General features: G+C 51.0%; 1 protein-coding gene across 2 annotated transcripts in view; it reads right to left on the bottom strand.

Moving 5' to 3' along the window:
- SULT2B1 (sulfotransferase family 2B member 1) overlaps positions 1-3,320 on the bottom strand; it is a 43,963-nt gene extending 40,643 nt beyond the window's left edge. The window contains exon 1 of one of the 2 annotated variants that reach the window (XM_007536255.3): positions 3,165-3,320. In XM_007536255.3, the coding sequence (XP_007536317.1) occupies positions 3,165-3,238 (74 nt within the window). In that variant the 5' untranslated portion in view covers positions 3,239-3,320. The remainder of the gene's footprint in view (positions 1-3,164) is intronic. The other variant, XM_060173785.1, reaches the window with a different exon arrangement.
- Between the last annotated feature and the right edge of the window lie 11,545 nt (positions 3,321-14,865).

Raw genomic sequence — 14,865 nt, 5'->3', positions numbered from 1 at the left:
AGGGGAAGACAGAGAGGGGGAGAGAAAGACAGACACCTGCAGACCTGCTTCACCGCCTGTGAAGCGACTCCCCTGCAGGTGGGGAGCCGGGGGCTCGAACCGGGATCCTTATGCTGGTCCTTGCTCTTTGTGCCATGTGTGATTAACCCGCTGCGCTACCCCCGGACTCCTGCCCCTTTGATATTTATTTATTTGGAGTCAGGGCATCCTGCACATGGAATTTCACTGCTCCAGACCACATTTTCTTTCTTTTTAATCTGATTTATTTTATTTATTAGTTAGTGAAAGAGAGAGAAAGAGAAGGAGAGAGTGAGAGAGAGAGAAAAAGAGTAAGTACACCAGAGTGTCACTCCAGCATATTCAAGACTGAGGATTGAACTTGGGACCTCACGTTTTTTAAACCCAAAACTCTAACCACTGCTCCACCTCCAGGGCCACTTTTGCATTCAAAGGCACAGAGACCTCACGGCACCAGAGCTCTGTTTGTTCTCACAGCACTGCCCCTTGGGCGCCGAGTCTGAGGCTGGACTATACCTGTGACAAGCCCCCACTGTCCTGTATCGATCAGTCCAGTATCATTGGCTCCCAGTCAATGCCACTCTTGGAGGGAGCAGAGTTCTACAGGCTTTCTGGCCCCTCCCCACCTATCCTGTCACTGACTCATCTCTCTCTGCTTAATCTGCCCCCCCAGTCTTCCCTCTGCACCCAGCTCAGAGGCTCCCGGGCCTGTGACCAGAGAGCCAGGTGGCATTTGGAGGGCAGGGAGGGGCTGGGAGCTGGATGCACCACCAGGAACACACACATACACACACACACACACACACACACAACCAGAGATGCCATATATGTGAGCAGAGGGGTTTTCTGGAAGGAGCGAGGTTATTCCCAGCCTAGAACACCTCAGCCGCAAAGGCCAGAGTGAACCAGGGGGCAGTGAGTGAGTGAGCGGGGCAGTAAGGAGGCAGCATCCGGTTCCTGCACCTGAGTCACCACCACCACCACCATCATTGTCATCCTCCTCTGTGAGGCCAGGCCTTCATGCTGGACACTTGTTTCATTTAGACAGACAGAAATGGAGAGAGGGAAAGAGAGACCACAGCACCAAAGCTTCCCCCAGTGCTCCCAGTAGGGGCTGGGCTCCAACCTGGGTCATGTGTTTGGCAAAGCAGGTGGCCCGACCAGATGAGCCACGAAGATAGTTCAGTGGTCTGTGTAACTGACTCTCCTGTCTGAGGCTCAGAAGTCCCAAGTTCAGTCCCCAGCACCACCCGTCAGCCAGAGCTGAGCAGGGTTCTGGGTAGGAAAGAAAAAAAAATTTGAAGGCCAGAAAGAGAGAATGCTCACCAGTAGGGCACTTGCCTTGTCTTGTACACAGCTCAGGTTTGAGCAACACCACACGGCAAGTGCCATGGCATCAGGGGACACTTCAGCCCTGCTGGTGTCTCTCCATCTCTCTGTCTCTGGCTGAATGAAAAGTCAGCCTGAGAGGGGTGAAATCACAAGTCATGAGTCCCCTTCTCTGCAGAGAACCAGGAGGAGGAGGAGGAGAAGGGAGAAAGGGAGGGGGAGAAGGAGGCGGAGGAGAAGGAGAAGGCTTTGGAAAGCAACCTTAGAGACTAAGGGAAGGCAGACGTGGAGATTACAATCGGCTGGGAATCCCTGCCCAGAGAACAAAATGTGCAAAGGCACTGGGGCAGGGAGCAGGGGTGTGCAGCCTGGGAATCTGACATAATGGGGTGGGTAGAATGTGGGTGGGAGAGGACACTGGTCCAGGAGGCCATAGGACAGCAGCTGGAGAAGCTGGGGGTGGGGGAAGACAGCGGGGGTGGGGAGCAGGGACAGCCAGGGGTAGTCTGGACTCTTGTGTCTAAGGTGTTGTCAGGTTCCCACCCAGCCGCCACTATTCTAGGGGAAGCTCAGCACTGTGATCTCTCTCCCTGTCTTCCCCTATCTCCGTGTCTTCCAGCAGACATGTGGAGAGTGGGAGGCTGCAGACATTCAGGGTGTCTTACAGGGGACGGAGTGCACTCCATTTCAGGTGAGGACACGGAGGCTGGGGTTGGGCAGGGGAGCAGGTGAGGTATAGAGTGAGGGCTGGGTTTTGGGTTCAACTGAGAAAACCCAACAGAGAGGATGGAGGCTCCCAGCTTGGCCGTGGGGTGAGGCCTTCCTGAGCGGGGAACCCCAAATGGGCCAGCTTATCTCTGCAGAGCTCAGAAAGGCAGGGCTGGGACCAGACCTGAGGCTCAGAGACATCTCAGGCCTTGTCTAAGTCACACAGCAGTCAATACTCCAAAGACAGCTGCTCCAGTCTCTGGGTGAAGGTGGGGGGGGGCACCAAGGCAGCCACTCCCTGCCCTGAACCTGGGATGAGAGAGGGGAGCCCAGATATGGCACTGAGCACTCAGAAAGCCAGGTTGGACTCCGCCTAGCAGAGCTGGAGGAAAAGCATGTGAGTTTGTGAGCTTGCTGTGTGACCTCTCTGAGCCTCCACTCATTCAAATGGAAAACAGAGCCTCCGGGAAGGGGTTGGGATGGCAGGGGGAGTATCACCGAGTGGGTGGGTCTGAGGTTCACATCTGCTCCTGGTGACTCCCCCCTCCCTCCACACACACCGCTTTCTCTTCTAGCCTCAGTTTACCCTCCAGGACAAGGGGCAGGAGGACACTGTGGAGGGTGCTGGGGATGTGAGCCGGGTCCTGACCATTCCTCCCCGCCAGGCAGGGGACAGTGCTGCCACTGGCATTCCTCTGTACCCACCAACACCAATCTCCGTGCCCGCATGCCCCCACCAAACAGGTGGCTGAACCCCCAGAATGCAGGAAGGCACCCCCACTCCAGAGTTTCTGGGGGGCCTCCTGGGATGAAATCAGACAGGCAGCCTTATGTTCACTGAGCAACCCACTCCCACCAAAAGAAAAAGAATAAACCTCATCTAACCCTGTGCTGGGGGACCCCTTTGACAGAGAGAGAAACTGAGAGATCTCCCAACCTCAGCACCCTTGGGACTGAACCAGCATAGCCTGGGTGTCCCGCTCCCCTGGGAGAAGAATGTCCCCCAGCAGAGCAGCCTAGGTTGTGGGGTGCCCAGAGGTACCCCCCAGGTAGCCCCGTGTGTGTGGGGATCCCCCAGCCAGCAGGGCAAGGCAAGGCAGGGAACTCACTTGAAATCCAGGCTGTTCTCAAAGGTGTCCCACAGGGCCTGGATCTGGGTGTCGGAGGGCTCCGCCGTGGCCATGGCGGGGAGCTGCCCAGGTGCGTGTCAGGTGGGAGCGGCACGGCGTCTGCCACCCGGGTGCCCGGTGCTGCCTCCGCCCAGGAGCAGGGGAGCGCCCAGCCGGTTCTCCCAGCTGCTGCCCACGCCTCCAGGGGAGGGGCCACGGGAGCCACCCTATGGGGGGACCCTCCAAGGGTGGCCAACCAGAACCTCCCGCCTCCCTTCCTGCCCGCCTGGGGCTCCAGAGAGCTGGCTTGATCCCTTCCTTCCTCCATTTGTTCATTCATTCACTCATTCATTCAAGGCAGAGAGACCAAGAGGCCTGGGAGACAGCTCAGCCCGGTAGAGCCCCAGCCGTGTACACCTGAGGTCCCAGGCTCAGTGTTCCCCGTACCCCCAGCCTTTGGAGCTGAACCTTGCCCTGGCCCTTCCTCTCTCTGTCGCAATCTCTTTTCTGGGATAAATGAGTAAAAGAATAATGAATCTATTTTTTAAAATTTTTATTTATTACTACTCAATTGAAGAGGGATACAGAGAGAGACCAGAGCACTGCTCAACTCTGACTGATAGTGCTGCTGGGGACTGACCCTGGGACCTCAAAGCCTCAGGCAAATAAATCTTTCTTTTTTCTTAAAAAAAAAAAAAAAAAAAAAAAAAGCATTGTGATCCGGGAGGTGGCGCAATGGATAAAGCACTGAACTGTCAAGCATGAAGTCCCAAGTTCAACCCCCGGCAGCACATGTACCAGTGTGATGTCTGGTTCTTTTTCTCCTCCTATCATTCTCATTAATAAATAAATAAAATATATTTAAGAGTTTTTTTTTAAAGTATTAAAGAAAGAAGGAAAGGAGGGAGGAAAGCTCACCTGGAGCGTGTACCTGCTTTGTCTTGCGTGTGACCCAAATTCGAGCCTGGCCCCCACTGGGCTGGGGGAAGCTTTGGTGTTGGGCTATGTCTCCTCTGTCTCTCTTGTGTCTCTCGGTGGAAACCCTGTGACCAAAAAAAAAAAAAAAAAGCTTTTTAGCCCACTAAGGCAAACAGAGGCAGCCAGGCTCATGGTAGTACAGGGGCAGAGGGATAGTAAGAGATGCCATTGAAAATACAGAGATAAAGAGAGCCACAGAGGTAGTGAGAGACACCATGAGAGAGACAGAGATAGGGAGAGACACAGGGACCACAGGGGACACTGAGACGGGCAGACCAAGGGAGAGAGAAGAGTGATAAAGGGTCAGAGAGAGTAAGAGGCGCTAGAAGACACAGAGAGACAGAGACTGCAATAGACCCAGAGATGCATGCATGGTAGGATACAGTATCCAGCAGTCAGGCATAGCAGTCGGGGTCCTAGCTCCTGCGCCCCCTGGCTGTGGGACCTGGAACTCACTTCATCCGTCCCCCGTGCCTGTTTCCCCACCTGTCTGGTTTGGCCATGGAGGACCAAGTGAGGAAGGCAGAGTGCTATAGTTCCCCCCCACCCCCACCCCCGCACTATCCCGAACCCAGGTCCCCAAGGAGACCAGGAATCCACTGGGAAGGCCTGGTCCCCTCAGCAGAAACAGGAAGAGAGGCACCCCCCCCCATGACCCTCCACCTTCCAACACACCATTAACACCCAGAGAATCTTTCTAGAAGCTCCCCTTTGTGTTTCTGGAAATCCTGCCTGGATAAAAAAAGTATCTCATTCCATCAGCACCGAGAGAGAGAGAGAGAGAGAGAGAGAGAGAGAGAGGAGGAAAAGGAGAGGGACATAAGGAGGTAGTTATGTTGTCATGAGTGACTTGGAGAGGAAGAGAGGACTGAATCAGGAAAAAAAAAAAGGTGGGGGCAACTATGTCTAAATGTGGACAGATAGTTGTAGAGATGATGGTTGGCCCATGTGTCTACAACTTCAGGGGAACTGGGGTGGCCTGCAGTGGGGAGACTGAAGATTCAGAACTCTGGTGGTGAGAATGGTGTGGATTCAGCCCCCTGTTGACATGTAATTCTGTCTATAAAAATAATAAGTGTCAGTGTCACAGTTAATTTTTTTTTTTTTTGCCTTCAGGGTTATCCCTGGGCCTCAGTGCCAGTATTATGAAACCACCACTCCCACTTATGAAGCTTTTCCCCTGCAGGGGGGGGAGAGCCAGGGGCTCAAACTGGGATCCTTGAGAAGGTCCTTGTGCTTGGTACTATGTGCTCTACCTGCTGGCCCATTCACAGTTAAAATTCTACTAGCTGGGTGGAGGGCGAGCCCCCAGGAGGCCTCATGTGGCTCGGCCCCTGGTACCAAGTGAGAGGAAGCTTTGGTTTCGGGTGTGTCTCCTGCTTTTTCTGTCTCTCTGAGTGGGAAAAGTGGTGAAATTGCACATGCACAAGGACCTGGCACTGGAAAAGAAAAAAAAAAAGTCTATTTACAGAACCAGAGAGGTAATTCAGCAAACAGAGTGTCACATGCCTGAGGCTACAGGTTCAATCCCTGGCACCTTGAGATAAAAAGACTGAGATAAACAGAGGCCGGGGAGACAGCATAATGGTTCTGCAGAGACTCCCTTATGTTTGAGGCTCCAAACTTCAACTCCTTGCACTATCTTAAGCCAGAGCAGAACAGAGCAGTGTTCTGGTAAAAACAACAAATAAGCAAACACCCCAGCATCACAGTGGTGGAGCAGTGCTGTGGTCCCTCTCCCTTTCCCTCTTCCTCATTAAATACACAATAAACAAGTTAACTAAAAGCTCCAGTGATCAGGTAAGTAGCTCAGCATTTCAGGCTCTGGGATCTTTCTCTCATGAGATAAATACGTAAAGAATAAAATCTAGGGAGCCCGGTGGTAGCGCAGTGGGTTAAGCGCACATGGCGCCAAGTGCAAGGACCGGCTAAGGATCCCGGTTTGAGCCCCCCGGCTCCCCACCTGCAGGGGAGTCGCTTCACAGGCGGTGAAGCAGGTCTGCAGGTGTTTGTCTTTCTCTCTCCCTCTCTGTCTTCCCTTCCTCTCTCCATTTCTCTCTGTCCTATCCAACAACGATGATCAATAACTACAACAATAATAACTACAACAATAAAAACAACAAGAGCAACAAAAGGGAAAATAAATAAATATTTTTAAAAACTTAAGGGGGTTGGGCGGTGGCGCAGTGGGTAAAGCGCATGTGGTGCAAAGCGCAAGGACCAGTGTAAGGATCCCGGTTCGAGCCCCCGGCTCCCCACCTGCAGGGGAGTCGCTTCACAAGCCATGAAGCAGGTCTGCAGGTGTCTATCTTTCTCTCCCCCTCTCTGTCTTCCCCTCCTCTCTCCACTTCTCTCTGTCCTATCCAACAGCGAATAGCATCAACAATGGCAATAATAATAACCACAACCAGGCTACAACAACAAGGGCAACAAAAGGGGGAAAAAATGGCCTCCAGGAGCGGTGGATTCATGGTGCAGGCACCGAGCCCAGCAATAACCCTGGAGGGGGGAAAAAAAAAAAGAAAAAATAATAACAACAACAACAAAAACTTAAAAAAAGACAAAAAAAGAATAAAATCTAAAAATTAAATATCAGTAGACTGCCCGACTGCTGTTTGTCACAGGGTGTTGCACAGGTGTATGTGGAGTAAGCAGACTCACAGTGCAGGCACCCAAAGCTTTGGGCTGGGAGATGTGCAGTGACTCCCCAAGGTCACACCACACTGTGCACGGCTGCCCTCCAAGGTCGTGCTCCAAGGCCTGGCAGGACACAGGCCCCAGAGCTCAGCCCCCTCTGTGTCTCTGCCCTACGCCCCGCACCCAAGATACTGTGGGGTTAAGTATCTTTCCTGCACCACCCCTACCACGGACTTTATCTTTTCCTTTTGTTTCCGTTGTCATCTTCTTATTGCTGTTGTAGTTATTATTGATGTCATCATTGTTAGATAGGACAGAGAGAAATGGAGAGAGGAGGGGAAGACAGAGAGGGGGAGAGAAAGACAGACACCTGCAGATCTGCTTCACCACCTGTGAAGCGACTCCCCTGCAGGTGGGGAGCCAGGGGCTTGAACCGGGATCCTTAAGCAGGTCCTTGCGCTTTGTGCCACGATTAACCCGCTGAGCGGTAGCCCAACTGCCGGACTTTTTTTTAAAAAAAAAAAAACGTATCCTTAGGGGGGTGGGGAGAGACCTGCAGACCTGCTTCACCACTTGTGAAGCTTCCTTCCTGCAGGTGGGGACTGGGGGCTTGAACCTGGGTCTTTGTGCACTGTAACATGTGCATTTATTAGGTGAGCCACAAGCTGGGACGCACCTCCCCCCCTTTTTTTGTCCTTGTTTTCCCTCTTAAGTGGCTGTAGGGGCTTTACCACTCCATTGTAACTTTTTAAATTTTTTGCCTCCAGTGTTATTGCTGGGACTCAGTGCCTGAACTACGAATCTACTGCTCCTGGAGGCTATTTTTTCCCTTTTGTTGCCCTTGTTGTTTATCATTGTTGTTATTATTATTGTTGTTGTTATTGCTGTCATTGTTGTTGGATAGGACAGACAGAAATTGAGGGAGGATGGGAAGACAGAGAGGAGGAGAGAAAGACAGAAGCCTGCAGACCTGCTTCACGGCCTGTAAAGCGACTCCCATGCAGGTGGGGAGCCGGGGGCTTGAACCAGGATCCTTATGTGGGTCCCTGTGCTTTGCAGCCATGTGCAACCTGCTGCACTACCGCCTGCCCTCACTCCCAGTCTAACTTTTTTAGGTAGAAAGAAAGAAGAGAGAGTAACCCAGGAGGTGGTGCAGTAGATAAAGAACTGAGCTCCAGCACAAGGCCCTGAGTTCGATCCCCAGCTGTACATGTACAAGAAGGATGCTCTGGTTCTCTCTCTCTTTCATAAACAAACAGATAAACCGAGGGGGGATGTCCAGAAGGCAATGCAGTGGATAAAGCACTGGACTTTCAAGCCTGAATTCCCATCTTCCAGTCCCAGAAGCACTTGTGCCAGATTGATGCTTTGGTTCTCTCTCCCCCTCCTCTCTCTCTCATTAGTAAACCAAGAAAGAAAGAAAGAGAGATAGATAGAGAGAAAAGAAAGGAGAGAAAGATAGAGAGGGGGCAGGGGTAGATAGCATAATGATTCTGCAAAGAGACTTTCATGTCTGAGGCTCCAAAGTCCCAGGTTCAATCCCCAGCACCACCATAAGCCAGAACTGAGCAGGGCTCTGGTGGAAGAAAGAAAGAAAGAAAGAAAGAAAGAAAGAAAGAAAGAAAGAAGGAAAGAGAGAGAGAAAGAAACCACAGCCCCCAAGCTTCCCTCAATGCAATGAGGACCGAATTTGAACTGGGTCACAAAGGGCAGAGCAGGAGAACCATCTTGCTGGTCTTCTACTCTGTTGACATTCGATTTTACTCCTTGTGCTTCTCTCTCTCTTCTCTTCTCTTCTTTCCATCCTTCCTTCCTTTTTTTTTCCCAAGCCCTGCTCAGTTCTGGCTTATGGTAGTGCTGGGGATTGAACCTGGGACTTTTAGGCTTGAAAGTCTGTTTGCATAACCATTATGCTATCTCCCTAGCACCTCTGCTACTTTCTTTTGGGGTAAAAAACAAAACAAAACTATTTCAGCTGCCTGGATAGAGGCACAGTGGATTGAACACTGGACTCTCAAGCTTGAGGTCCTGAGTTCAATCTCTGGCATAGCATGTGCCAGAGATGCTCTGGTTCGTGTTCCCTCTCCCTCTCCCTCTCCCTCTCCCTCTCCCTCTCCCTCTCCCTCTCCCTCTCCCTCTCCCTCTCCCCTTCCCTCTCCCTCTCCCTCTCCCTCCCTCTTCAGAAGACCAGCTCTCACAGTTTGGGGCTCACTGCACCTCCCTGAGGTCAGGGTGGTGGAGGGCTGTGCCCACACACCGCACCTGGCCTTCCAGTTCCCATTCCTTACCTTTGTTCTGTCTTCAAACACCTTTTGTTGCTAGCAGAGAGGACCTGACAAAACAGCTTTGTCCCTCCTACAGGGTCCTTCCCTGCATGTCACGAGGCCCCCACACAACCCTGTGGGAACCAGGGGAGGAATTTCAGGAGAACAGAAACCCAGGTACCCTTCTAGGGAGGGAACTCACCAGGTAGGGTGAGTGCCTTGCTATGGTGGAACCCCAGCTTCCCACCCCAGCACTACATTGGGAGGTATTGTGGCACTAAGGGAAGCTCTGGTGCTGTGGTGTCTCTGAATAAAAAAGAGACTCAGAGTGGTGAAATAACACAGGCAGAAGATCCCAGCTCTGAAAAAGAAAGAAAGAAAGGAAGAAAGAAAGAAAGAAAGGAAGAAAGAAAAAAGAAGGGAAAGGAAGAGAGAGAAAGAAAGAGGGAGGGAGAGAGAGAGAGAGAAGCAGAGACATCCAGGTCCTTGAGAGAGACTGGGAAGGACTCCCTGGGTGGGGTGACTATAGGGGCCACAGGAAGAGCCCCTAAGGAGAGGGCCAGAGGGTGATGGAGGCTGTGCCTGGTGGGGCAGAGGACCTGCCATAGGCCTTTTGCACTGGCCTTCTGAAGCTTGACATGATGGACCCCCCACCGGGTCCCCTTCCCCTCTCCCTGTGACCTGCTGTCAGCACAGTCCCTTGTCTGTGGCTCTGGCCTTGGTGCCTTGTCACAGGTCTGTCCCCAGTGTGGCTCCAGGGGAGCACCCATGGGAGTCTGGGACACAGCAAGTACCTACTCATGGGGTGGTGGCAGGGTGATTGTCGGGGTCCCGCTGATATGTGAGGCCATGGGGAATCAATAGAACCCCTCAGAAAATGGGGGCAAGGAGATGGCTGATTGCAGGGAGACTCCCATGACTCCAGAACATCATCTTACCCAGTGAGAAGACTGGGGGGATCAGAGAATGCAGTTGGGGCACAGGACTGATCATCTGGGGTACAGGGCAGAGACTTGGTGGATTACGGGGAGAAGGAAGAGGGAACCCTAGTGCCACTTGACAGGCGGGGGGAGGCTCTGGGAGAAGCAGGGGTTGTAATCCATTCACCCATCCATCCTTCAGTTCATCCATTCTGCCTTCCAGTTGTCCATCCATCCATCCATCCATCCATCCATCCATCCATCCATCTCTCCCTCCATCTGTCCATCCATCCATTATCCATCCATCTATTCAACCCATCCATTCATTCATCCAACCTTCCATCCTTCAGTCCATCCATCCATCCATCTCTCCATCCATTTACCCATCCTTCCATCTGTCCAATCCATCCATTCAGTCACACATTCATCCACACTTCCATTCATCCATCCATCCTCCCATCCTGTATATCAAACCCTTCAATGTCCCATCCATCCACTCATCTCTTTACCCATTTATCCATCTACCCTTCATGCATCCAATATATCCACCCATTCACCCACCATCCATCTATACATACATCTGTTCATCCATCCATCCATCCATCCATCCATCCATCCAGCCATCCATCCAGCCATCCATCTGTCCATCCATCCATCCATTTATCTATCCATCCATCCATCCATCCATCCATCCATCCATCCATCCATCCATCCATCCATCCGTCAATCCATCCATCCTTCCATCCATCTGTCAATCCATCCAACCTTCCATCCATCCAGCTGTTCATCCATCCATCCATCCATCCATCCATCCATCCATCCATCCATCTATCCTCCCAGCTATCCATCTACCTATTCACCCACCCACTCATCTCTCCATGTATTTCCCTCACACACACACTAATGCCTGAGGTATCAGACCCTGGCATCAGCCCACACACAAGGCACTAAGCACCCAGCTTCCTTACATGCTGTCTAGCCACAGGCAGCCGCTGAGCCCTGGAAACGTGTACCTGTGAGCAAGGAAGTGAATTCTGCCTATTCTATGTAATGCCCATACATTCAGTTATTTTTAAAAGGTTTGTTTGAGGGGGGGGAGAGAGGAAAGAAAAGAAGGGAAGAGAAGGGAGGTAGAGAGAGAGAGAGACCACAGCACTGCTCAGCTCTGGCATAAGGTGGTGTTAGGGATTGAACCCAGAACCTTGGGGGCCTTGGGCATGCAAGTCCTGTGCTCCAGTGCTACGAGCTATGTCCCCAGCCCTAGTCTCCATGCATTTAAATTCACTTAAATTTAGCTTTAAAAATGGAAACAGCATAAACCACTTCCTTCCCCCCACTTTTTAAACCACTTTTTCCTTTTAAGGACAACTCAGTGTTTTGATAAGATTATATTTCAGTTTAATCCTTGAGATCTGATCCTCAGGATCGAGATGAGACATGTATTATGAGTAATTTTTATATAGATTACATGGTGAGACAATGACATTGGATGTAGGTATAAAATAAAATTTAAAATATTTCTAAAATTAATTGTACCTGTTTGCTTTTTTATTTGTTTTGTTTGGTTTTGATTTTCCCCAGAGTACTGCTCAGCTCTGGCTGATAGTGGTGCTGGGGGTTGAGCCTGGGACCTCAGAACCTCTGGCATAAAAATATTTTTATTATGTTTTTATTTATGAAATGGAAATACTGACAAGACCATAGGATAAGAGGGGTACATTTCCACATATTGCCCAACCCCAGAGCTCCGTATCCAATCCCTTCCCTTGATAGCTTTCCTATTCTTTATCCCTCTGGGAGTATAGGCCCAGGGTCATTATGGGATGCAGAAGGTGGAAGGTTTGTCTTTTGTAATTGCTTCTCCGCTGAACATGGGCGTTGACAAGGTTGATCCATACTCCCAGCCTGTCTCTCTCTTTCCCTAGTGGGGCAGGGCTCTGGGGAGGTGGGACTCCAAGACACATGATGGGGTCCTCTGCCCAAGGAAGTCGGGTTGGCATCACAGTATCACCTGGTACTTGGTGGCCTCTCCCGAGATTCCCAGGTTGAAAGCATCTTCCTTGCAGAGTTCACACCAGGTGTTGTCTCCAAGCCGCCATCTTGGCTCCACCCCTGGCATAAGTCTTTTGCAGAATCATTATGCTATCTACCCAGTCCCCCAACTCTATTTTTAAAAAATATTTATTTATTCTCTTTTGTTGCCCGTGTTGTTCTATTGTTGTAGTTATTGATGTCGTCGTTGTTGAATAGAACAGAGAGAAATGGAGAGAGGAGGGGAAGACAGAGGGGGGAGAAAAAGAGAGACACCTGCAGACCTGCTTCACTGCCTGTGAAGCGACTCCTTTGCAGATGGGGAGCCAGGGGTTCGAACCGGGATCCTTATGCTGGTCCTTGTGCTTTGTGCCACATGCGCTTAACCTGCTGTGCTACCGCCCTACCCCCAACTCCATTTTTTAAAAATATTTTATTTTAAAGAGGGAGAGATATACAGAAGAAAGACCAGAGCTCTGCTCAGCTTTGGCTTATGGTAGTGCTGGGCATTGAACTTGGTGCCTCAGAGCCTGTGGCATGAGAGTCTTCTGCAGAACCATTATGCAGGCTGCCCCTATTTCTGTTTAATGTTTTTCTTTTTTGAACATGTTGCCAGTGATGGAAACCAAAGTCTCACTCATATGTGATGTATGTTGACCTTTGAACCACCTCCATGTATTCCTGTTTACTTAAAAAAAAAAAGTGTGGTCTGGGAGGTGGTGCAATGGATAAAGCACTGGGTTCTCAACCAGGGTTCCAAGTTCAATCCCTGGCAGCACTGGTACCAGAGTGATGTCTGGTTCTTTCTCTGCCTATCTGTCTCATGAATAAATAAATAAATCCTTTTTAAAAAAAATAAGTTTCTTTTTATTCTTTCTTTTAAAAAATATTTTAATATTTATTTTCTCTTTTTGTTGCCCTTTTTAAATTGTTGTTGTAGTTACTATTGTCATTATTGATGTCATCGTTGTTGGATAGGACAGAGAGAAATGGAGAGAGGAGGGGAAGACAGAGAGAGGAGAGAAAGACAGACACCTGCAGACCTGCTTCACCGCCTGTGAAGCGACTCCCCGGCAGGTGGGGAGCCGGGGCTCGAACTGGGATCCTCACGCTGGTCCTTGCGCTTCGTGCCGCGTGCACTTAATCCACTGCACTACCGTCCGACTCCCTTTATTCTTTCTTTTTATTAGCTAGAATAGAGAAACTGAGAGGGGAAGAGGCGATGGAGAGGAGAGGGACACCTACAGACCTACTTTACCTCTTGTGAAACTTCCCTACTGCACGTAGGGAGTAGGGCTCGAACCCGGATCCTTGCACACACAGTAACAAGTTGTGACCAACTAGCTGTGCCACCACTGGCCCCCCTCCTTATCTATATATTTTTTTTACTTTTATCAGTGATTTAATATTTTTTTAATTTTTAAAAAATATTTATTCCCTCTTCTTGCTCTTGTTTTATTGTAGTCAGTGATTTAATATTTACAAAATTAAAAGATAACAGGGGTATGATTCCACATTGTTCCCACCACAGGAGGTCTGTTTCCTCCCAAGGTCACAGATATGGGTTGACTATTATTTCTACAACTAGCTGTCTATATCTGCATATATTTGCCCTCCCCCCCACCATGGTTTCATCTTTTCTTCCTTTCCAAGTCATACATACACCTATTACTACATCCAAATACCCTCCTTTTCTTTTCCTCCTCTCTTTCTGGTTCCTTCTCTTTCTGATGGAGTTGGAATTCAGAGCCCTCTGGTCATCTTCCCCCTATCATTTCTCCCCTGCTGGGAGTATGGGCCAAAATTCTTTTTGGGGTGCAGAAGGTGGGACATCTAGCTTCTGCAACTGCTTTTCCTTCCCCCCCAAGTTTGCTGAAGATTTATTTATCTTTATGAGAGAGATCAGAGCACTGCTCATCTGTTCAATCTGGGGATTGAACCTGGGACCTCTCACAGGCAAATCCTGTGCCCTAATGTACTGTAAGCGCTTTCCACATTTTACTGTACCAGTTTCTCAGCACAGGTGGGGGCTCGGCAGGACACACACAGAGAGATCTTCTGGGGGGGTCTTTATTCCAGTCCAAAGAGGGGGGCTCTGGGGAGAGGGGTGCATTCTGGGGTAATGGGTGGGACAGACTGGGGGGGTCCCTGGGGTCAGGGAGCAGGCAGGGCTGGGCAGGTGGGGATATGAGTACATCAGCATGGGACACTGAGAGGGGAGCACCCCCTCTCTCCACCTTAAGGACTGGAAGGGAGCAGGAAGTGGGTTCCCTGAGAGCGAAAGAGGGGAGCTCTCAGGTATGTCCCTCCCTGCCCCCCCCCACACACACACACCCTGGCAGGCTGGGAGCTCAGCCCACAGCTGAGTCTTGGGTGAAGGGAGGTCAGTGGGTCACCAGGTCTTGTTTCCATGGAATCCGGGCCAGGGTGACCTCCAGAACCGACCTTTCCATTAAAAGTTGGTAATTGCTGGGCCTTCTAGGAGAGCTGGGGAGCAGCCAACCCGGACAGCTTAGAAGCTGGGCTCCCCCGAGGGCTGGAGCTGGGGGCAGGGCTCCCCAGCTCTGCAGTCAGAACTGGAATCTGAGTGGGGTGGGGTGGGGCCACCCCTGGGTCTGAAGGAGAAGCGGTTTTGGTACTCCATGGGTGGCAAGAAGTGTTGGGGGATCCCTGGGTGTGAGGGGGAGGGACTGGGGGAATCCTTGGGTGTGAGGGGGAGGAGCTGAGGAACCCCTGGTCTGAAGGAAGAGGGGCTGGGGGACCCCTGGGTATGAGGGGGGCTGGGGAACCCCTGGGTCTGAAAGAGGAGGGGCTGGGGGACCCCTGGGTATGAGGGGGGCTGGGGAACCCCTGGGTGTGAGGGGAAGCGGC

The sequence above is a fragment of the Erinaceus europaeus genome, chromosome 2, assembly GCF_950295315.1.
Source record: "Erinaceus europaeus chromosome 2, mEriEur2.1, whole genome shotgun sequence".
NCBI classification, from domain to species: domain Eukaryota; kingdom Metazoa; phylum Chordata; class Mammalia; order Eulipotyphla; family Erinaceidae; genus Erinaceus; species Erinaceus europaeus.
Note: the sequence above shows the minus strand (reverse complement) of the source record. Positions and strands in the feature narration are given on the sequence as shown.